Genomic DNA, 25,286 nt, shown 5'->3' on the forward strand with positions numbered 1-25,286 from the left:
CAGGTCAAAAAAGTTTATCAAGGGAAGCAATCTTCATATTTAGCATATGGGTTATCTATAGAATGAGCCTTATGTTTTGCATTATCCATGACAATTAGATCTATAGAATATGCATCATTCCTCTCTACTTCATGTAATAATAAGTGCTAATTCGTTTCCTCACAAGCAATGTAACAGTTCTACTTGATTAATGTGTCTCTCATCATGCAGGCCTAATGAGTTCACAAGTAACCTTTAAAATTCCCACGTGTTCTTCTTTGATAGAAAATTCCAGTAAAAAAAAAAAAAATCCAGAAGGGATAGGATAATTTTGCCATATTATTATCACAAACATCAAAATAGACATATTATTCCATATATTTTCATGTAAACAAGAAATGAGCAAAGATTTTATTGAATTTTCTTATTAGTACTTTCCTGAATATAATGAGCCGAAACAAGATGCAAATATGTATCTCACATGTATGCTGGAAGAAGAAGAAATTCTGTATGAGTCCAACTCTTGTCAGAAAAATGGTTTCTGAATGAAATACCAATCGGAGAAATGGTTTTCAGGCACTCTTTTAACTGGCTGCTACCATCTGTACAGGCTTTGAGGTACTTTCTATGAATCTGAACTCCCAATGAGAGTGGTCATGTCTTCATGCTTTCAACTTGTGAGCCCTTCAGCAGCAGCAGTCTCTCAGTTGGTTCCTATCAAACATTCTCTAGGTAACCCAAACTCTTTTTCTAGATGTACATGTACATGTCGTCTCCATGGGTCATTATGTAACTTGTAATGCAAAGCCTTTTTAAGACAAGAACAATAGGTCAGCAGATTCGGATAGAGACGAGCAAACATACAAAAATAAATGTGTACAGCTGCTTACACTTAACAGCTATATGCTCAACTAGAAAGTAATCTGATTATTTTTTAAATCTCAAAGTTTCCAAATGTCCTAAATTACATAAAAATGATCTTTGTATCTGTCATTGGATGTAGTAGCATACCTGTATAAATGTGGCAAAGACATCGTCTTCAATTAATTGCAAGAAATCAACTGCCCAGTCCTCAACATGGCCAAAAGCTGTTTTTTGCCTCTCAGCTTCAAGCATAATAGAATCACGATACAAGAACCTCTGCCAGATTTTCCGTACATTGGCCAGCTTATATTCTATTTCTGTCTCGTTGAATCCCTAGAGGAAGCAAAGGAACCCACCAGTCAAGCTAATAAGCAACTTCCATCTTAACGTTTCTTCATCTCAATCTCAATATCTTAATGCTAAAAAAAAGAAAATACCCGGAGAATCTTTATCAAATTTGGAATTTCATCTTCGTGTATCCGAACAGCAAAGCTTTCATAGTTGAGCACATTCTCGTATGGCAGGAAAATCCCATCCTACACGTAAAAGCAAACAAATACTATTTCACTAAGGCCAACTACCCCATATTCTATAATTTGGTTTGAGCTTTCAGGAACTCAAACTACAAAATTCTTTTGTGAATGCATGTCTGGGCACATTCAAGTAACAAGAGGACTATGACATGATAGTTGTAAGCAACACGGGACAGTCTAGTAGCTGCAGTTGCACAAGACTTGGATTGGGAGAGCAACCAACCAACAAGTAACATATTGGGGCAGACAAGTGACCAAAACTTTTCACATCCACCTTCTTACAGTGATGCCATGAACAATACTGTCTTACTAAGAATTTTAAAATATTGAAACCAAGTCCAATTAGGTCCACGGGTGTTGATCAGTCCTGGATGTAGAGCTTTTATTCCACAGGGAAGTTTTCACAATCATCACTATATCATTGGTCTTTACCCAGGGTGCACCTCAAGGTTGCAATACAGAAGTGGCTGAATTGTGGCCTCATATTAAGCCAATCCTGGGTTCTCCAAAGCTTTGATGTGCAAAGACTGTAATGAGTGTGCTCTGTGAATAATAAACTTAAAAGCTCTAATCAACTCTGGAGTGCTTGTGCAATCAACTAACTAGCCAGATTTAGAGAGCAGCAATCTTTAAGCTGGTTTGCTAGAAGAAACCGGCGCTGGCAATCAGTGACAAACTAGAACAAACCCATTATTAGGAGTTGAGATGTTACATGAATTCTGAATTGGTGGAGAAACAGGGTGCAGAACTACAATACCTGAATGACCACAGGAATGCACCCTTGCAGAATACTATCTTCTATTCGACCGCTCCAACCATCTCCAGGAAATACCCCACAGAAAACAGAGCTGGCTAAATCCTCGTGATAATTTTCAGAACGTAGTGGTGTTACAATCACATCTTCTGCATGCTGTTTCCCAAGTTTGCCTTCCTTGTTAGGGCTTGATCCAAACTCTTCTGCTATTTTTTGTCTAATACCCATACTATACCTGCATATATACCACCAGACTATTTGTTATCTTCCAAATACCACTCGAAGCAATGACCAGTCTCTCTATAATACCGAAAACTGTTTTCAGAACTAGAAACTCAACCAGCCGAAGACAATGACCATATGTACCACTCAAAGCATGCTTATTGAAGATGGAGCAGAAAGTGGCAGGGGCAGAGAGAGATTGGTTGCTCTCCTAATTCAGGAAAACATAAATTCCAATTGAATTGGTCCCGCTAAGAAAGGCAGGGCATTCTCTGGGCATCAATTTTGTTTTTTTGTTTTTAATGAATTGGGCATTGTAATTTCAGTCTCAGTGTTAAGAACCCTACAAGAAGATCAAATCACAGTAGATTTTCAACTCGCAATTACATGAGTGACAACCGAAACCTCAATGCCTGTCTGCATAAGGCACGAGCCACATAACAACCCTGCAAGGGTTGATAGGCTGGAATGATGCAGTTCTTTTTTCTTGTTCTTGGTGGGGTAGAGAACGATCTGGAACGGAAAAAAGAAATGGAAAAACAACTGCCATTTGTTTTGCCGTTTGAAAACATTCAAAACAGGTCATCAGTAAACTTACGAAGCTTCCGGCCTTCCATTTAGGTAAGCTGGTCCTAGATTTCCATTGAAATAGAACAGTGTCTTTCGCTTATCTCGGGGCCTGAAAACGAATCATTGAAGTGCTCATTTTAACTTTCATGTATGGAAACTTTGAAGAAGCTGTGCATTGTGAAATCAAGTCAAACAAATGAGGCAAGAAAGATGAGACTACATTAATTGAAATGTGTACCTCGCCCAAAATTTTGAGCCTAATGCAAAACCATCCGGACGTTTCCAAGCAGGCAGCACAAGATCTTTCTCAGGTTCAAAGCATGGGTGGTTGCCTCTTCGACTGGAAGGAATTCTATCCCAGTTATCAGCCCAATAGGCTGTTGTTGAATGGTTATGCTTTGAGTTTGTGTTACCCCAGTGGACCAACATCATGCTACTCCATATCTCCTTAGGGGCATAGCAAGCACCTTCATCCCAGGAAAAGAACTGCCATCAGATATAAAAGTGACTTCATTAGTGTGCACACTGTATAATACTCTATCACAAGCAAGGTACAAATGCATTCACTTTCTTTAATTTTCTTCACACTGGCAATACATGATTTTTGTATTTACAGCATACCCAAATATGGTCTCTTCCTGATGAGCGATTCCAGTAAGGATATTTCTCGACAATGTGATCGTAGGCATTCTTATAAAATTCCAGAGTGAGAGAACTCCTCAAGCCCATATGCTCCTGAAAAATTCAGTCATATTCGCATAACAATGGGAATCATACATGCAAGCAAACAAAACCAAGGGATGCAAATTGAAAGTGGAATCTCATACATACGCACTCATACACCTTACCTTTCTTGTTTAAGGATCAATTGATGTCTCTAGCAGGTAAAAATGAAGTAAAATAAAATTCCTAATCTTATGCTTTGGTCACATTACCGTTTACAAGCATGAGGCAGTGTCAAAATTCATTTTGAAATCAGAAAAATACCGGGGTTGGAAAGTATGTAATGTCCATCACTGACAAACATCTGTGTCAAAAGGTCTACCAAAGCACAATGCATGTGCAAAACGCAGGAATGTACACACGCACACACATGCTCACATAGAGAGAGAGAGAGAGAGAGAGAGAGAGAGAGAATCAAAGTCACATGCATGTAAAAATAGAGAGAAAATGAAGACATGAGTGTCTGCAACACATGCAACAGCCACATAAGTATACCTCCATGCTCAAGTGAGGAGCATCATCAGCACGAGTTATTATGCATGCATCAAGCACAGGAACAAAGAAAAAATCTGCTTCTTCACCATTCAGTGTTCTATGTGGACTCGCTAAGATGCTTTCATACAGTGCCATCTGCATAGAAAAAAATTATAAGGATTTGTTAACATTATAAGTTGACTAGAGTCAAATGTCAATCTAGGTTTAAATATACCTGGGCACCATACAGCTGATCTGTCCACAATGTTGCATTCTTGTCATCATATATTCTGTTTACACACTCGAACTTAAAATGGCGACCCTACAACATCCAACAAATAAAAAAAAGTGAAAAGCTTGATGCTGGCATCGATCAAGAAATCACTTTTTACAGTTGATCCTGACCTCAAGAAGAAGGCTGTTGAAACTTGGGGGCAAGTCATAAACATAAATAAGGGGCCTTTTCTTTTTCACCAGGGCATTGAGATTGACAATCTTCGCTGTGAGGTGTGCATGATCAGGAACATTAAACTGAGCTGGTCGAAGCCATTGAGGCCACTCTCTGATAGAAGACACAACAGATGGAATGCTGCAATCTATTCCATACCATCCATTGTCGCACTGAGATATACAGTTCTAGATTTATCTTAGGCAGAAGATAGCGACATATCAAAGAAAAGCAAAGCACACAGCAACAATGGAATATGAGCTAACTCAAATATGAGAACTTACATGGTCATAAACAGTGGACCTTTATTAAACTTAAATGAAAATCGAATTATATAACTTTTTGTTGCATATGTTATTTTTCTATAGTTTATGAACATACGGACAGTTCGCAAAATGTACAGAAATCAGGAGTATCATGAATAACACCTGACCAACTTATCATTTTGTTCACTACTTCAGCCTATATATATGCAAAAACATGGTTGACTTAAAAGCATTTTTGCCAAACTTTATCATCTCTAAAGCATATTAGACACCAAAGATTGATGAAATTAGAAACAGAAAATAAATGAAACCATTACTTGACAAAATCCACCACGGCAATGCCCATGTCCAGAGCATTGATTAATACAAGTACATAGAACAGGAACTTCACAGAATCGCCCCCAGAGACCATCATATTTGCAGTCACATTCCTCTTTGAATTGCACCTTGTTAGCATATGCTTCAGATGGGTCCACATTACACCATCCTGGTTTGCTACCATTGGTCGTAAAAATATTATCAAGGTCAGCTTTTGTCCAATCAGTCAGTTTGGGAGCACCAGGTTCAGAAGGTAAGCTGAAACAGATGTTAGGAAATTGTAAGCCACTTAATATCTTCCAACTAATGAAATACTCTAACAAAAGCCTAGCTTAGGAATTTATTACACTTACTTTATGTTAAACCCACAGGCCTCAGGCACTGGACGATTTGGGTATTTTGAGCCTTCTCCACAGAAGCACATTGCTCGTGTAGGGTCACAATAAGTGGGGCATATTGAGACAACCCATCGCCCATATGGTTGTTCTGGTGATTGTGGGTAGTTGCATTTCAACTGTTGTCTTTTGGAGCATTCTTCTCCTGTCGCAGCAGCAGATATTATGTAGCTGATAGCAATATGATTGATCCCATAGGAACATTAATTTTGATTCAGGGTTAAATTGAATATGAAAACACAGAAACTAGACAATACGAGTTATTGAACTGGATATCATTATGACAGTTCAAAAATTATATCAATAAATGTCCACCAAAATATACTTTCTGACTATGAAGATAATAAATTGGAATAGCACTCATCTATTTGCTGTTTCTCCATCAATTCATAATCGACTTAATAGAGTGAAAGAAGGGAAAAATTGATACTGACCACTATATCCATGAAAGCACCGGCATTGTCCCAATTCACGATTACAGACCCCATGACCGCTACAGTCTTTTTCACAGATACTGCCACATATTATCTGATAACAGAATAATTAGTCATGAAGCAACATTCTTCCAAAGTGGAAGTCAAGTGGTGTCACCCTTAAGCCTATAAATCTTAAAATGGCTGCATAAACACCCACACGCACTACCTACAGATGAGCATTTTATGGAGTAAGTGTTGCATACAAAGTTGGCACTTCAACACAAAAAAACAGCAACGCCCTCTTACCCTCTTACAGAAAAACATTTATAATCACCTCAGCAATGCTGACTTCTTTGGTAACTGAATCACAACCAGAAAGCCACTGTCCAATCTCAGCCTTCCATGGTGCACCACGGTAGACAACCCCCTTATGCAAGTCAGCTGGAAACCTTTGATCTAAATCAGCTGTCGGCTGTAGATCTTCCCTAACATGGTTGGTTGTTGCCTCGGATGATCCATTAACCGGGACACAAGCGTTTTGAGCTTGCTTGAAGTAATCAAAAGAAGGCCCCAAAGGAAACAGGAATAGATGAACTACGGAAACTAATGCCACAATAGAAGCAATTGCTGCTATCAAAGACCATGAGCATTTCCACTTCTGAACAGAGAACATATCCATAAACATCTATTCCGTGATAAACCCAGCCAGATTTATCTGTCCAAATTTTACACAAAGCAATCCTTCTTCTTCACTTTAATCCCTATATAAGCACCTGAAAAAAGAAATTAATTTGCCCTAAGACAAACAAAAATATGCACATACACAGTCACCCACAAATCAACCTTTCTGCCAAATATTGAATGCTAGATAACCATCAAGATGTTGATGCTTCACATCAAACCCAATCTCTACGTAAGGTCATTGACCAAACCCACTACCCCAGGTCATGAAATAGATTGATTCACACTAGAGATGAGCTAAAGTCGCAACTTGATATTCTTTAATGTGCAGCACGTCAATGTATGAAGAAATTTCAAACCAAGACGTTAGACGTGAGTATATTTCCAAAGAAGGAACTGAAAAGGATCGATTAGCAGCGAGGAATAAGTAAAGAAAACCAATAAAACATGATAATTGAACCAAAAAACTGACTGACTTTGACTGACTTCTGGTAACAGGGAGCATTGACTAACCCTTTTGTCATATGAAGAATTCCGAAATTGAAGGACCCAAAACGTGAAATCGATGAAAGAGAAGCCCACGAATCTGGAAAAGAAATCGATGAAATATTGAGATTTCAGCGAGAGAGAGAGAGAGAGAGTCGGACAGAGAGAGATTCCCAATTGACTTGAACGTGCTCTGAGTTCTCACCCAGATTAAAATATATCGAAGCTAAAGATTTAAAATTGGGAAAAATGGGATCTGAGAAGGGTACAGGGATAGAAGGGTCGAAACAAAAGCCGCCAAGGCTCTAGATGAAAATATTGAACCAACGGAACAAAACATAACTGCAGAACCTTTCTGTTCAAAAGATCGTTGTTACCCTTTTCCCTCGCATCGTACGGTTGCCAACCCCCGGTTATATGCAAAAATTATATAACGATGTCGTATGCAACATTTTCTTTTAATAATTAACTCGTAATTAATTGTGTCAATTTCACACCATCAATATCCGTAGGATTGTATCCATGAAGTTTTCCCTCTATTAAGAAGTGTCTGATAGATAATTAATTTTTAAAAATAATATGTGGTGTAAAAATTTTTAAATAAAATTACTCAAAATTTAATTTGTAAGAATTGGTATGGCGCATGAACTAAATTCACTGAAATGAATAGTCAACTGTCTTCTGATATATTAATGCATCCAAAAAATAAATAAATAAATAATGTCAAAATAGAGACTAATATATAATATTAGTAATACCACTGTCGGCTTGATGGCATATTTGCTTCCCTTTTCTAAGGAGTGTTTGGCATCCTGATATCTCAATCCTCTTTAAAATATATATATATATAAATATATATATATATATATTATAACGTTATTTATATTGCAACTTTATAAATATAAAAAAAGAGAGATTATTATGGGTTGATACTTGTTTTTCCATGTTTAGGATGAAGAACTTAGGCAAACTATCCAAACTTTTGCGAGCATTTATTAATATTTTATTTTTTTAATAAAAAAATTCAAAATTTGACGTACAAGCTCGAAATCGATAGACATCCAATCCAAAATATTTTCAAACCATAATCTAATCAATGGTACTGATTTGAATTCAAAAAATAGGATAATTTTAAATGAAAGATAAAAGTTAAAAAAAATATTATTAAAATATTATTTTTTAATATTATTATTATTTTAAAATTTGAAAAATTTAAATTATTTTATATTTTATATATGAATTTAAAAATATTAAAATAATGAATTAAAATGAAACACTTTAGATTCGATCGTTAAATCAACCATTAGGATAGCCAAGCATGTGGAAGAATTGCACCACCCTGAAAATTTTGAAGGCTTTTTTTTTTTTTTTTTTTTTTCTGTCAAAATATTGTGTGAAATTCCCTCTGCTTTCCAAACCAAATTCCTCTCCTTTTATCAATCATCATGAAAAGTAATGTGACGTATAATCTCTATAAATGTTACCTACAATCTCTAGATAGGAACTGTATTTCTCTAGATAGGAACTGTATTACAAATTTAATTAATTTTATCTTTAAATTTTTTCAAAATTATAATAATAAATGAAAGATTTACACATACCGACTCTATTTGAAAACAAGAAATTGAATTTCTCTTTTCAAAAAAAGTAGTAGAAGTGTAGAACTTTACGATTAAAGACTATAATTTTACTGGGTTAATATTTTATTTTCATGGATAATTGTGGTGGACCGGATCAAGATTAAAAAACGAAAGAAATGGTTGCCATCTGCTTTCTCCCCAAAGATGAACCCAGAAAAAGAATCACCTCTCAGGATTGGGAAAGAGTACCATTAGGCTAAAATTTTGATAATCTAGGCAATACCCCATAATTCGATGCAGGATTAGAATCAAATTATCCTCTTGCCATGAGATTTTTTTCCCCAGGAACATTGCCCAAACTATGATCGATCATTCCAAAACTATCTCAAGAATCACTCGAGGAACTCAAATCTCAAAATATCCAAATACAATAATCATGTCTAATTTGTAATAACTATAACAGTTCGTGTACATCAAACCCTAATAACATCATGGAACTGATCCAATCCCAGAAACTAACAACACCGGCAAGGCGAATAATAATGTTAAAAAGAAAAACCAAAAAGAAAGGTAAAAACTTTTTCAACTCTCAGAGAAAACCCAATTCATACAATTAAGGGTCATGTGAAGAAACACATCCATGTACATCAAAGCAGATCATGAGTCATGCCGAAGATTAAATCCCTAAATAAACGATTTAACCCCACAACTCGTCATTACAAAAACAGAACCAACACCATAAACTAGACAAATAAAAGAGACAATTTTTGTGGTTGCATTTTGGTGGGTTTGATTGGACGTTGAATGATAAATAGTCTACCTCCTGGTTGGATGGATGAAGGAGTTGAGGATGCGAGAGAAGGCGAGGCGTATGCGAGGGTAGGCTCTGAGGGTGAGGACGGTCGTCTGGCGGAGAAGGTCCTCAACGGTCTCCAGGAACAGATTTAGGCTCCGGATCGGCGGCACGTACAGGGTCAAAGGCACCGCCGAGAAGGCCACCGCGAAGAATAATTGCAGCATCGCGAAAGAACTCCAAAACGTGAAAATAATTCGATGATGACGCTGATGTTTGTCGGTGATGATGTCTGTGTTTTTTGTCTTTGGTATAAAATGGCAATATGATGTATGAAGGTGGTTTTATTACGAGGTAATAGAGCTCTCTCTCTCTCTCTGTGTTTATGGTGGTTTTCTGTACGCAGATGTGGGTGGTTTTCTGTACGCAGATGTGGGTGGGTTTCTGTCTTATAAACGATCGGTGGGCGTTGGTGTTTGGATTTGGAATGTGAACGTCAAATAAAATAAGAGAAATAAATTGAACGAGGAATAGAAAATTAATAAGATTGGAAGGACTTAAAACTTGTGGCAAGTGATGGGGAGGTGCTCAGCTGTGTTGTTTTGGCCGATTTGGAAAAGGGTAGTATTTACCCATTGGAAGAAAGAAGACTACTCCTTCCTACATTGAGAAATGGCAGGTTTGGTAATCAAAATAAAATATAAAATTATCATCTCATCTCATCACTTTTTTTAAATTTTTATATAAAATATAATAAATAATTTAACTTTTCAAATTTCAATACACAATTTTCAAATCTCAAAACAATAATAATATTAAAACATAATATTTTAAACTTCAAAACAAAACATAAAATTCTCATCTTACCCTCCAAACTTGCCCTTAATGGTCAGTAATTGGTCAATGTGTGAATAGTGAATCTGGATTCTTTTGTTTTGACATTTCTAGAAGAGGTATGCTGCGCATCAGCCGGAAGCCACAGCACACCTCACAGATTTTTTTTTTTTTTTCACTTAATGCGTTGAATGTGCTGAAGCTTCCGGCTGATGCACATTTTTTTTCTTTCTAGAAATTGGGTGTGTGAATTCTTTGACTTGTTTTTTTTTTTTTTTTGAATTTGAGAATTTTAAATAAAAATAAAATATATCTTTTTATAATTTTTTATACATTTAGGAGATGGGAGTTTCGAGTTCCAGATATCTATTTTAGAGACTGAAGTTATGCGGATTAAGGTTGTGTTTGGATGTTGAAGTGAGTTGAGTTGAGTTGAGTTGAGATGATAAAATATTGTTAGAATATTATTTTTTAATATTATTATTATTTTGGAATTTGAAAAAGTTGAATTGTTTATTATATTTTGTATTGAGATTTGAAAAAGTTGTAATGATGAGTTGAGATGAGTTTGGTAACCAAACTCACCCTAAGCCACTGGTCTTTGGCATGCAGTTTATAATTTTGAGTTGATATAATAATACGCTTGAACTTAAATAAATATTTTAAAATTCACTTTCTCTCTCCCTCTCTCGTTTTAAATGCCAAAACTACCTCGTTGTATGTTGCATAAATAGAATAGGAGACGCGTCAGTTATTAAAGCCATAAATAAGTAAGTAATATAACGTTAATTTCTTATTCTTTGTTTGTTAGGATAAGGCAGTTCTTATGCTTGCTGTTTAAAGGAAGATAGATTATGGAATGAGAATTTTACGTTTTATTTGAAAATTTAAAATATTATATTTAAATATTATTATTATATTAATATTTAAAAAAATTAATTAAAATTTAAAAAAATTAATTTATTTTTTATATTTTATATAAAAATTTAAAAATATATATAATAATAAGATAATAATTTTATATCTCATCTCACTCCAAACTTGACATATAAAATAAAATTGAAAGTCCAAACTTGACATATAAAATAAAATTGAAAGCATCAATCGTGAAGGCCCGACCTCGGCTGCTGCATAGGCCAATACTGTCATTTAATGATGCAAAAAAAAAAAAAATCAAAAAGAAAAGAAAGTAGAAGTTGGAAAAAAGAGAGAGGAAAATGATTGCATCCATTGTCCATTTGGGTAGTGGCGATGGAGAAAGGAGGCGTGTGTGTTCAGAGCATCTTGTTAAAGACTATGGCGAATTAATAACTACAAAACAAAAAGAGAAAAATTAACCTTAAAACTGGACAATCGAAGCAGGATACTCAACGGTATTCTTAGGTTGAGCTTACTTGATGTCATTTAAATCAATAACATATTGAGCCATAGTAAAATTAGGATGAAAGATCATTGGTTGGGACAACGCTGTAAGGTGGAACACGTGCTCTAGAACGTGCAAACAGTAAACCCATGCAATGCAATATAAATATAGAGTAATTTTACATATAACCGTAAAGTACATAAACATCGAGTGATTATGCGACGGTTACACAATTCACAATTACAAATATATTTTCTTTTTAATATATATATGTTCTTCGTTATAATTTATAGGTGAGAATGTCTGATCATAGAAGAGTTTAGGAGAGGGCTCTGACTCCGATGGAGTCAAAATGCTCACCTCCGACCTCCGACACCGATTGGAATCGGAGTTCGACTCCGATCAAAGTTCTCAAAGTTAGAGTCGAGAAGTCGGAGGTGATTGCCAAAATACCCACGAAAAAAAAAATTAGAGATGAAGTGGCGACAGAAGTCATAGAGACATGAGAAATAAGATAGAGGTGAAATGAAAATCAGATCCTACGAAGTGAAGTGAAGATGATGTCTCGAACTGGAACCTAACAAAAATTAAAATACTCGCAGAAGCAAAAACCAAACCAAATCAAATTGCAAAAATCACCCATATCAAGAAATTATATGCAAAAAATAAAAATCAAGCTACAGAGAAATTGTAATGGGTCTACTACTCTCTACGATTTCATGGCTTGTAGAACACGATCATGGGAGTGGCACCTCTGCGTGCATCTTCACAAAACAAAAGCCCCACCTCTTCCATGGAAGCAGCGCCTCCAAATTTGCATCGATGCCCCCTATGAGCTAGAATATCTTCACTATGGTGCGAAGAACACGATCATACCAAAAAGATAGGAACATCCTGTTAGATGATGGGGTGGCGTTACTCATGGAGGTGTTGGAGCTTGGAGAGGGAATAGAGAAGAGAGGAAATGCCGAATGTGGTTAGGTTTTGATTTGTGAAATAGATGAATATATACCTATTAAAAAGGACGTCGTTTTAGGTTTTCTTGAAAAAAAATTGCAAAACACAACGCCTGAGGGACTTGATTGCAGGTTCTCTAAGAAGTGAAAACTAAAACCATGTCTCAACCATGAAGCCACTTGGCTATATAATGTTTATATTACGATATATAATATATAAGGTATTAATAGTCGGAGTTCGGAGTCCACATGAGCTTCGACTCCAAACTCCGACTAGTTGAGTTGGAATTATTTCAAATTTTGAAAACTCTAACTCCGACTATGTCAGAGTATCGGAAATTTTGCCCACTCCTAGAAGAGTTTATTAAGTAGTCGCTTGGATTGAGAAATATTCTCAACTCATCTCATCTCATCATTACAATTTTTATAAATTTTCACACAAAATATAATAAACAATTCAATTTTTTAAATCTCAAAATAATAATAATATTAAAAAATAATATTTTAATAATATTTTATTTAATTTTTAATTTTTATTTAAAATTATTTCATCTTATTTCACTATTCAAACAGCTGCTAAATGTACCTGTTTATGCAAAAAAAAAAAAATGTATTTCACCGTCTAAACAGCTCCTAAATCATTTTCTGTACCTGTTTATGCAAAAATAAAATATACATATATATCGCCTGGTTGCCTTATTTAACATATTCCCTCAACAATATTGGTCCACCCACCAACCCACCCACCATGTCCATCTATAAAATTTCGGTACTTCCTAAAAGCATTTAATGCTTTGTCACTTCTCTATCAGATTAACAACAATTATTGTGGATATCTTAATAGATCCTCTATCAATAAATACCATTTATCCTGGTCAGATCAGTTTCAAGTGAGACAAATTTCGACAGATGGATAATCCTTAGCCTCAAGTTCTTATTGATCGTCCTAATCCAAACCTAAAGTTGATTAAACACTCCCTCACATGATCCAAGGCTGAATTCAGATCTCTTTAGACGACCCCACTGTCTACTATGGAATTCTTGCCTCATCTTAAATAATGGCAAATTCAAAGGAGAAGCAAGTTCCGTCGCACATCCCCCACATTCGTTCATTCAGCCGAACAAGATTCTTTAGGACTTGAAGTAGAAGAAAAGACACGTAACAAAAACCCAATAACATCTATTAAGCATTTCATACTATCCAGGATATCTTTTTAATTCTAGATCCCTAATATTCTGAAAAGCATCACCACCGAATCTGTAAGTAAAATTCTTTTGATATTCAGTGAACTCTACTCGTGAGCATTGCTGCATGTTAAGATATATAAATAAATAATAAAAATCTAACTCTTGACTTAAGTTTTTAAGATAAGTAATAATTTCACATAATATCAGAACAAAAATTCTGAATTCAAACATTGACTCTACACTCTATTTCATTTAATTAAACATTTCACGTGTTAAGTCACCTATTGAGAGATAGTCTAGTCCACACATGAGGGAAAGTGTTAAGATATAAAAATAAATAATAAAATTCTACTTTCTATAAGTTTAAATTTTTAAGATAAATTGTGATTTCACATTATATTAGAGCAGACATGATGATCCGTTATTTCTTCTCCTACCAACCTCCAATAGAAGAACTTGAACGTGGAAAAAGAGAAAAAAGGGGTTCCCAATTTTTTTGGGACAAGAGGATTAACTGTACAACCACATAGTATTTGTTAAATTAATCACAAACCAAATAGCTCGTTCTATCTTCTATGAAGTCATGCATATCAGCAACTTTTTGCATACTTGTCGTAGCTCAAAGGAGGCATCCGTCAACGATACACTTGAAAGTACAGATCTTGCTTCTAATAGTGCTCCCGATATACTCTCCAAAATCACATCATCACTTCCCATGAGAGATGCCACTAACTTTGCACCTGCCATCCTTTCCTGATAAACAAAAGAAGGTAACTAAAGCACCAGCAAGAACTCAAAATACTTGTTCAGCCCGTGCAACAGAGGAGTTAATTACCTTTTCTGATTCTTTTCTGAGAGCTTTTAGTGAGAGTTTAAGCAGATCCGGTGAATAAGGAAGAACTGCAGACTTCAGATGATAGACAGCTGAAAAGAGAACCTGGATGCATGCAGCTCTAATCTCTGGCTGCATTATCACCTGCAATATCCGATAGCACTCGTAAGAAGCAAGCAGGAGAAAAAGTGACCAAGAGAAACACACACACACACACTCAAATCAATCAATAACGATCTACATGTTATAAGATCAATAACTGAAATACCTCAGCAGAACGGATGAGAGATGGAAGAGCCTTCCGAGCGAAGGGTTTCTTCCCAGAGTCTGATATCTTCTGGCAAGCACTGATGAGAACATTAGCCATGCACAAACGAAAAGGGAGTTGGACTGTTGCTTCAATTGCACTGATTTCATTACTCAAATCGGAGGTTGAAACATCTTCGTCCTTATTGTGTACAAATTGATGGATCACATAAGTAAGCGTAGAGTTTTTTGAGGCACCATCCCCTGCAATTTGACCCAAAAATATCAAATGTGCCCTAATCAACAATATTTATGTTCATAATAAGGATATGAAACTAACTGATACCACCTTTCTTTCCTGGAAAGGTAATCTTCTCTGAGGTGGAGTCAAACGATTCTGGACTTTTGAATTCAGCACATATCATCATTGCTAGACAATCAATGCATCCATGTTGTGCTTTGGAAACTGAGGGGAGAAAACACTTACAGCCATTACTTGCATAGAGATAAGAGTAACCAGTAGAAAAATATGGAAAAGAAAAGTAATCAGGCATGTACTTTCATCCCCATTCAGTGAAGGCCATAGGAGCATGGTTTCTAGCGTCTTCCTAATTTTGAACATGAAAGGATGCGTAACTGAATCCCTGCCTCTGATCTACAATGCAGAAGAAACCTTTACATTAGCTGTGGCATAATTATTATTGATGACACTTTGGGTCAAAGCAATCAAGAAAAGCAGTACTTCATGATCGCACTAAAATATATTGATATCATAAGATAATTACCATAAGGGAAGTGCAGACTGAAAACAAACAAGCTTTTATCTTCAGTATATCCTGAGAAGCTGCTGCATGCTCTAACTCGGTGCAAAGAATTGGAAATAGAACCTAATAAATCAAAAGGCAGAGAGTCAAAAGCAGTTGAACATGAAAATGAGAAGATGCTCAATTAAAACCACAAGCAGAAATGAGAAAGCAATATCTGTGCCAAAATAATCTGTGCCCGTTTTTATATGACATATAAAGAATAAACTTTTGTTTGATAATCTGTACATGTTATTATGCAACAGAGAAGAAACAAGAAGGGAAGAAATTCTCCCAACTCCTTTGTTTATGGAGAACTGAATCCCCAATCAACATGTAAAGCTGTACCCCAACAAATAATTGCTTCCAGAAAGTAAAACCAACACTAATAATTACATCAATTTGGAAACTTCAAAAAAAGAAAAAAGAAAAATGCATAATCAAATGATCAAACAGTCTCAACTAGCATAAGCCAAATAAGACGCACTAATAACAAGGTTGGGCACAGTTGTTCATACTTGAGGGTGAATGCGACCACAAAGCTCAGCAGCAAGTTTTCGTACATTGTCAAATTCAAACTTACGAAATGCCCTAAAATAAAGAACAGAAGAAATAAGTACATCTCATTCCGTATACTGAAGCAACTAAGGTTATGCATGTGAATCAACCTGTTTAGAAGGAGAGCAGCAGCACTCTCATGATTGTTGATATCTTCATCCCCTGGAATTTTCCCAAATAACAAGCAAAGATTTTACAAGTGAACTGTAACTAAAACATTTGTAAAATAAGAAGCTTCACTTGGGATTTAGAGAAAACTCAGACATGCATCCAGGTCAAGATTTGAGATTCACGATAAGGTTCAAGTACAGTCTTAAAAGTGCCCGCTAATATCATGTTCACATGCAAGGAAACATAAACTTGTAGACAAACTTAAGTTTGATAAGTAAACATTTAGACAAACTTATTTCCAAATTGCTTTACGGTTACAAATGACTGCATAAAGAAATCAAAGGAAAGCATAAATGCTTTTGTTATAAAATGTAAAATCTATCGGGTTGAGCAGTTATGAAACATTTACAAAATTTACATGCATAAAAAAAGATGGTAAAAATATTCAAGACGGCGTATTAATAACTCTATTCTCCAATGAAAAAAACAATGCACATAGTTTTAAAGTTGACGCTGTGATAGAACAATGCAATAAATTTAAGGGAGCTTAGTATTGTAAGGGAAGAGGGGAAAAAGGAGCTTATATAAGAGAGACAAGCATACCATGCATAATGCCTTGAATTAGAAGTTTATCGTACATAATGGCTGAATTAAGATCATCAAAGATTCTCACGGGAAGCATCCTAATTATGAGTAATGGGCAAAGGCGCTCAAACAAGTATTGCTGCATTTGCACAGAATCATGATTGGCATAGTTTCTGCTCTCTGGTCTGGCTAATAAGCTTTCATCAATCCTGGTAAAGGAAATGGGAAGAATGGGTCAAAGACAAGAAGACAGTCACTTTGATAGGATCTCAACATTCTAAATGCTATATAAATGATGTAACAACAGATCCAGCATTCAGATGAAGCTCCTTTTTAGAAGTGTTTGTGCTACTTATCTTGCAATGGTGAAGTTCACAAGCAGTAGATACTGAAAAACTTAATCAATTTAAAGTGAACATCTAAGATCCAAAACAAGAATTAAACAAGAAACAAGAAATAAAATCTGCATACTATTGAATTGATTAACTCACTCTCGCTGTCCTTTCACATGTAATAAAATGCGATGGATGACTAAATCACCAGCTTCTCCTAGGTGATCACTTATATAACTCAGAAACCTAACAATAGTTGGATTTGACGGCTCTGCAAACATCTTGTCAATCAATGGTCCAATCAAACAGTTCCAGTCTTGAACCTGCAATATTTCAAAAAAAGCTGAGATTTTTTTTTTTTTTGAGCAACAAAACAAAAGTTTCAATTTGAGCTACATCCAATTGATCCAGTTTGTTTCACAGAGAAAGAGACTAGGAACAACTGTAAAAGCTAAAAATGGATGTGCACAAAGAGAGAAACTCCTATAATATGTCTTTCAACTATTTGCATCCCCACAAAAACAAAAAATGTCGGGATTTTTTTTCAGGAGTTGAAGATTTATTAAAAATACAAAAGGCGCGGCCCGAGTACACAACATTGTGGATTGATAAAAAATGATCACAACATATGTTGGAGAGAGAGAGAAAAGGAAAGAGATGCACTTTTTTATTATTGGATTGCCAATGATCTTGGAAAGCATAGAAACCAAGACAAATAAAAACATGGCTGCATGTGCATACCTAAAATGTACAAAGAAAACACTTTACACAGCAAGGGAAGCCTAAGCTATAATTCAATGCATCACTAAAAGGGAAGAAAAACATGAAGAATAATATAATCAAATTATAGTAGCACCATCTTACACTTTTTGTCCACTCTGGGATTAGCCCAAGCACTTGATCACTATCAAACTTTGATCCTGCCACAGTAATAAAAGGAAGATCATAAATTAAATGTCCTTCTTTACTCTGCAGGGAGTCGCAGAACTTGTTGATAATCAGCACACTTAACAATGAGTACCTGATTCTGAATTTAACTATCACTAGGAAGATGGAGCATATGAGAAGAAAATCCAGAATTTCATAATGACTTAGAACCCAACAGATTTTACAAGATCTCAAACATTTTTATCCGTTTCAAATTCAAAAAAACAACAGAAAAAGCAAAATAAGATAGAAAATTTCGTAGGAGATGAAGGGCTCTAAGCCAAACCTGATGGATGGATTGATGGATAATTTAGGGGTTTAGGAAAATCCAGGTATGGTTTTGCTGGAAATGGCTAGAAATTGCTCAAAAACTAAAGGAGAATCAGAAAAAGAAGATTGATCTAAGCCTTACATCTAAGATTTCCTTGGCATCACAACTCGAAGGACTACATTACACAATCCTCAAGAGCATAACTTGGGTTTAATGAATTTTGACTACTAAGTTTATAGTATATATAACTATTATAAGAGCCTTTTTTTTTTATCAGTAACTATTTTAAGCACATATAACAATCCAATATCATAATGCAACCCAAAGTACAACCTAATAGACCAAAAGTACAACCAACTCCAGAAATATCACAATTACATAAATAACCTTGACTACTCAAATTAAATAAAACTAAGTTAATGTTAAAAAAGCTTCTTGCTGCCAACATCAGAAATTTTGTTCATTTTGACAATCCAATGGGAAATTGGTCAATGTAGGGTATATACATAATAGATCCACAGCTCCTTCATATTTGGGACAAGCATTGAGACATTCAATCCAAAAGTTATGTTTTGGTGATTTAAGAAGGTAAAAGAGACCATATAGATCATACCGAGAATGTGGTCATACAATCAAACGGAGAAATTTCAAAGTAAAAATAAGAATAAAAGAGAATCATGCATCATTTGGCAAATAGCGTCATCACAAAAAGAGAGACAAACCTTCCCCTATGTCTCCTGTAGTTTGCTGAAAATCTAGGCTAGCATTTAGGTTGCTGTGAGAGAAAATGGGTGAAAATAGGTGAAAACTCAGTCCAATATGATATTATTCAGAATTAGAAGCTACAAGAGATTAGATATAAACCAAATAACTTCTGGTTTAGGAATTGAAACGGTTGGTGAAGGAACATACCTCAGAGAGTCAAGCAGCATACAGATAACTTCAAATTTCTGATTATGATATTTGAGCACCCTAATGAAGGCATCACTAGCAGATGAATGGACTCTTTCGTCTGAAGAATAAACAAGATGAACAAGTCCTGGAAAAACTAATGACGGGTCTGCAAGAATTATACAATTCAGTAATGCAAAGTACTAAATTAAACCACCACTAACAAATATAGCAGCAAATAAGTTTCATGCAAGATCACATTGCCCAAGGCAGATAGCTATACTAACCTATCATTGGAAGCAAACTAGATGCCTGCTCACGAATAATACTTTCCTCATCTCCTAGGCATTCTAGCAATTTGTTTCCTATATCCTGCCTGCCATACGCAGTGAAAGAGAAGACAACTTACAAAAAAATGAAAAAGTGAAATCCTTGGATATTGGAAAATAACAACAGCTACAGTATTTATTTTTATTTTTATAGTAAGTAACAATGGCTACAGTAGACTTATACCATGCCAAATGAGAAAGTTTATTCATTGAATCAGATGATATATGAACAAGTTCGGACAAAACATCAACAGCATTTCTTCGCTGCAGAACATTCCCAGAAGCAATTCGCTTAAGAACTTTTTGAACGCACTGACTATCTCTGCTCCTGGTAAATCATTAATACAGTGAGGTTTTAAACCAAACAGACTATAAATTTGTTTCTGCCACAAAGTATTAGAATACAAAAAGAATAGAAAATATACACTGAGCAGTATTCTGCTATGAGCATAACAACAGCTCTAGATGTGCCATCCTGCTCATCTAGAAAGCGAAGCAGCAGTGGTAGCACAGAATCCATCAGTCTAGTGTCAGTGACACTGCTTCCAGGTGAAGAGCACTTGAAAATGACTGCCTTATATATGCAAACAACTCCGTCTATCAAATCTTCATCAGCACAATGAAGCTTCAAAAGCCAAAAAAAAAAAGAGTAAGGTTCCGTTTGGATTGAGAGGGGCTTTCAATCCATCTCATTTCATTTCATCTCATCATTACAACTTTTAAAAATATAATAAACAAGTCAACTTTTTCAAATCCCAAAATAATAATAATATCAAAAAATAATATACTAACAATATTTTATTCAACTTTCAACTTTCATCTCAACCCATCTCATCTCAACTCATTATCCAAACCTAATCTAAGAATGGCCCTGTGTTTTGCCTTCCTTAAGTCCAGGGATGATCCCCTATGTTTTCATGGAGTGCAATAACTGAATTGGGTGTTCTTAACATAAATCTACAACTAAATGTAAGAAACAATGATTCAATGATATAGTATGAGTACCCAATATCAATTGTATGTGTGCCTAGGGGTCCAAGATTGAATGCAGTCAACTTATCTCTCAGAATTACTCAAGAGACGCGTGAGGGTGCCATCTTTGCCTGTTCAAAACTTAATAGCTGAAGGTCTAAAACAGACTCGGAGTACTTTTGAGACTGTTGTATAACCTAGAGGTAAGCGATCCTGATAATATGACCAAGTTTTGACAGAGATGATGTGTATATTTGGTATTGCCATGCTCAAACAATATACAACATCTAAATTTCCAAAATCATGTCAAATCCACGCCAGCAACATGTCCAATACATGTCAGAATTGGTCAATATCCTAGAAGCAACACCAACGAACCCTTAGATATCAGGAAGGGTTATTATCCATAACTGGTCCATGTAGAATCCTGGGTGGGTGTCTTGGATATGTTCACAACCTTCAGTATTTTTTACATGGAATGGCCAATCTAAAGACTCAAACCCACATGCTTGCATTGGGACGCCCAGGATTTTACTATTGCTTAAGATGAGGACCGCTAGAGCATTCAATGAAATAATACATTCATTAACTTAAAAGAGAAACCAGTCTTGATTTGCCTAACTATAAATTGCATATAGCTCTTGTTAGAAAATAACTGTAATTTGGCTCTTCATGACCCCAAGCATGACTACCTGTGGTAAAAGAACGTCTGATATCTGCATCCCATATTCCACAGTCGTGGCTTCAAATTTCTTGCTATCTAAACGACCCAGTAGAAGGCATAAACAATTCAGAAAAAATTTCCTGGTCTCTGCACCACCATCCTTATCATCAGTGTGCCCTCCGGTATGGTTGTCTGTATAGTACTGCATATGCTTCCAAGTATCAACAACTTAATAACTCCATTAAATAAATGGAGAATGGATATATGAGCCATCAAGATCACAACATCAAAGAAAAAAATGACAGCCAGTCATTTTGGATGGAGTTTCACGAATAACATTATTCAATCTTCTAAGCATCCAGCAAATAAGTAATTTGATGCTATGTCTAGATCCTCTTACCAGATCATGTAAACAGAAATCCTTTCTTATAGATAAAATGAGACAATTATTGAAAAAAATAATAATAAAAAATGGCATTCTACTCAAAATGAACAGACACGAGATGCTATGGGATATAAGACCTGGATGCCAGATAAGTACTGGTCCAACAAGTTTTTGTAATGCTGAGAAAATTTTGGGTCTTCCAAGTGCAATAGCAAGCCATAATGCTTCCAACAAGAAGAGAGTAACATTACTCCAGTCTTGAGAATCTTTGAGCCTGTGTGTCATGTTGCGGAAAAAAGAAACAACAGCGTATAAGAAATAATCCATACCGACTTATTCAAAAAAGAAACTAGACATGCTGAATATATGATATACTGAGAAGCGTGCATTGTGTATTGGACCTGCCTCATCTTGAAAGCAGCCATAATGACCTTTTATCTCTTGCAACCACTTGATCACTTTCTCCAACCCTTTAGCATGTAAAGGCCGACTTTTCCTACTCCACTGCAGAACATGGTAAAGCATATAAGCTATGATATTTGTCTGTTGCTCTAACAAACTTGACATCTACAATATGGCTCACACGGTAAAAGCACATGTATCGCTAACTCAATATTGCCCAATTACATAAAATAAAGGGATTTATACCAATAATGAGTAATTCCATGTTGTTCATAAAGTGAACAGAAGTATAGAACATACAGCAAGGAGTCTCTGCGTTAAATTTATGAGTTCCTGTAAATGATCCCAAAATAAATATTCCATGTCCATGTTTGAGACTTCTGAAGACTTTGAGACTGCTTGTGCTTTCTTGTGAGTAGATGACGGCACTAAAGAAATTGGCCGATTCTTCAGAGCACTTGAATTTGATGTCATTCTGTTACTTGGAACTTTTTTTGTCAATGCTTCAGTAAGAGCTAAAAGACAATCAGCAGCGGATACTGCAAGACGAGATGGTAACTCAAATCCACCCTGCAAAGTGCTACAGAAAGAAGTGGTCAAACAAACGTATAAACAAAACATGGAACGGGATTTCCAGATATGATTCTTAAGTGAACATAAAAATTGTCATATACGGTCTTCAAATGTGATCCATACCTTCCTTTACATACAATACTTAACAGATGTGACATACTCGAACAAAGTATCTTCAACAGATCAGTGAACCTCTCCCTTATTCCTGCCATACAAAAAGAATAGCTAGTCCATCAATCGTCAACACCAGGGACCAAAACCTTGGATTATAAAATGGGTTTCCTATTCCCTAAAGAGCCCCCAGCAAACTACTGCAATACTAAGGTTCTACCCTTTCTTTAAAATCCTCATAAGTTCATTGACATAAAACAATCAATAAATGGATAATGAGAGCATGTGGTCAATTTCTCTAAGAGAAATGTGCGTTTACCAATCATTGAATATTGAGAACTGGAGCTCTCATACTGGAGAAGATTGCGGACAAGAATGCACCAGCCGAGAGCGATATAACGGTCTTCTTTTCTCATGAACACGTTAGCAAGACTCGTCGCCAGAGCTTGGAAAAGAAGTTCATCTTGAAAGAGCCAGTTAATAAGTATTAGAACCTGGCCTCCATTCTTCGACTCCTTGCACCTCAATGACTTCAAAAAAAATAATTGAAAAAATCATATACTCCATGTTTAAATTATGATGTAAGGGAGCAAAACTTGAAATAAATAAAATGAGGAAATGCATGTGGTAATTTAATCTACGTGTTCAATCATAGGAACAAGAATATGATCCAATGCTTCCTTGTCCTCAGCGGCGTCTTTTACGTACTTGTGCAAAAACCAGAGAGAGTCCTCCAACGAACCTGCGAAAGTTCGCAGTTAGGATAACAAGCACACACACAAGCTTCAAATACCAGATAGAGAGAGAGAGAGAGAGAGAGAGAGAGAGAGTCATGCGGAAGTCCGTGTATATGTGTAGCTCAGATGTACCGGGTGAGGCTCTATTAGGGCCCGAAGAAAGGCGAGAAACGGCGTCGTAGAGTTTTTTGGGGCGAGCGCCGAGCAGAGTGCTCATGACCCGGCCAACAGTTGCGGAGACCATGGATTCCGGTTGCGATGACTCCCATATCAATCGGTGATCTTCCTCCATCGATTGAAGCTGTTAGTCGGTTGGTTTTTGAGCTGTCTATAAAAAGGTCCTGCTAGCGAATTAGGGCATTTGTTTATTCTGCGAATTCCAGTCCAGTCCAGTCCAGTCCAGGAAATGTTCGAGAATTTCTGGACGAAAGTTCAACTTGATGCTAGATGCTACTGCCTGCCGTTATAAAATAACTTCTTGTATAAAAACGACGTCGTAGCCTAGCTTGCTGTATTCTCCTGCCGTCGGCTATTCGTTTAGAGTTTTTTTTCAGATCAATCCCTCTTCACAGCTTATTTATAGCACACATTACGTGTCATTATATATATATATAAACAAAACGTTTGTCTACCTAGATCACACTGACGTGGGCAGCACCCCCTCCTCCTACCCGATTCTCTCTCTTAGCTCACCCAACCCTGTCGTGTGCCACCGGCCACCACCCTCGACTTCCCCTTATGCTGGTCACCTCAAACCACCTTCAAGCCTCCACGGCAACTCCCTCTCTTAATCCAAAATGGGTTCTTCTACACAGTTTATCCCTCTCGCAGCAACTACTATTGTCGTCGTCAACCTCCAACCCCACCGTTGAGCATCATTGAGCGCTTAACCTCCCTTAACTACCATCGAGCTTCCATAGCATGACAGCCCTCTCCCTCTCTTTCTTGAAATGGGTTTCACCCAAACACGAGTTCTCGATCTTAGCTCGTCACGCCACCCATGGTTTTCAGCTGCCACCTCAAGCCTCCCCAGGCTACCATCGACCTATCCTAGCCACCCATAGTCTCAATATGTCCCTCACGCATCCTCACTCTTCCATGGGTTTCTCCACCCATTTGGCCTAGATCCGCCGCCCTCTAGCCACCATGCCACCAGCTCCACCACACTTCCATCAGCCCTCCATGCTTAGTCATGCCTTCCATTTGGCCTAGATGCACAATGCGGGAGTGGGGATGGGAGGGGGGTGCAGACAGAACGCGCAGGTAGGGATGGGGGAGAGCTCTACTAAGCATTTCAAATGGGTGAAATCTAGAGAGGGAACATGCTTTTTGTTACAGAGACAAATTAGTTATTTTACTAGACCACGTAGGGTGTGATCCGGTTGCTGTCAAATAGTGGATGTTCTCCAAATTTTTTCATTTATTTATGTCGTTTGACACGTCTCATTTCTTTTTTAACCATTTAAATTTTAAAATTTATTTTTTAATTAAATTAAATTATATAAACATTTTATTATACAAGAATAAATAGTGGTTGCTCTCCAAATTTTTCATTCATTTATTTTATTATACGAGAATAAATTTATTTCCATTTTCAATCCAAACTCTTTCCTATAGTTTTAGGATAAAAGTAAATTTTAAATTATTTTTTAGAATATATATATACACATTATTTTCCTTTAAACTAACATTTTACTTTATAATCTTGATTATC

General features: G+C 36.2%; 2 protein-coding genes across 3 annotated transcripts; both read right to left on the reverse strand.

Annotated features, from left to right (window-relative positions):
* Positions 1-334: 334 nt before the first annotated feature.
* On the reverse strand, positions 335-7,420 carry LOC109007219. Its single transcript, XM_035688015.1, has 15 exons — positions 7,157-7,420; positions 6,297-6,735; positions 5,981-6,074; positions 5,505-5,691; positions 5,151-5,409; positions 4,525-4,740; positions 4,355-4,441; positions 4,141-4,275; positions 3,544-3,657; positions 3,161-3,408; positions 2,951-3,031; positions 2,134-2,365; positions 1,281-1,379; positions 991-1,176; positions 335-787 (listed from the first exon to the last, which is right to left on the reverse strand). The coding sequence occupies exons 2-15, from the start codon at positions 6,645-6,647 to the stop codon at positions 683-685; spliced, it is 2,394 nt and encodes a 797-aa protein (XP_035543908.1). The 5' UTR covers positions 6,648-6,735; positions 7,157-7,420; the 3' UTR covers positions 335-682.
* Positions 7,421-14,329: 6,909 nt separating this feature from the next.
* Positions 14,330-24,093, reverse strand: LOC109007218. 2 transcript variants are annotated; one of them, XM_018986795.2, is made up of 24 exons: positions 23,705-24,093; positions 23,477-23,577; positions 23,155-23,365; positions 22,848-22,929; positions 22,452-22,731; positions 22,151-22,253; positions 21,887-22,023; positions 21,393-21,566; positions 20,154-20,353; positions 19,913-20,050; positions 19,687-19,775; positions 19,421-19,568; positions 19,231-19,283; positions 18,175-18,230; positions 17,470-17,633; positions 16,997-17,187; positions 16,393-16,444; positions 16,243-16,315; positions 15,707-15,808; positions 15,480-15,576; positions 15,271-15,387; positions 14,944-15,185; positions 14,679-14,819; positions 14,330-14,596 (listed from the first exon to the last, which is right to left on the reverse strand). In XM_018986795.2, exons 1-24 carry the CDS (start codon positions 23,862-23,864, stop codon positions 14,417-14,419), a joined length of 3,291 nt encoding a protein of 1,096 aa, XP_018842340.2. In that variant the 5' UTR covers positions 23,865-24,093; the 3' UTR covers positions 14,330-14,416. The 2 variants fall into 2 exon arrangements, with proteins under 2 accessions (XP_018842340.2, XP_018842339.2); XM_018986794.2 differs by having other exon boundaries at positions 19,913-20,056; positions 23,705-24,092.
* Between the last annotated feature and the right edge of the window lie 1,193 nt (positions 24,094-25,286).

Source organism: Juglans regia, chromosome 3, assembly GCF_001411555.2.
Source record: "Juglans regia cultivar Chandler chromosome 3, Walnut 2.0, whole genome shotgun sequence".
Classification (NCBI taxonomy): Eukaryota; Viridiplantae; Streptophyta; class Magnoliopsida; order Fagales; family Juglandaceae; genus Juglans; species Juglans regia.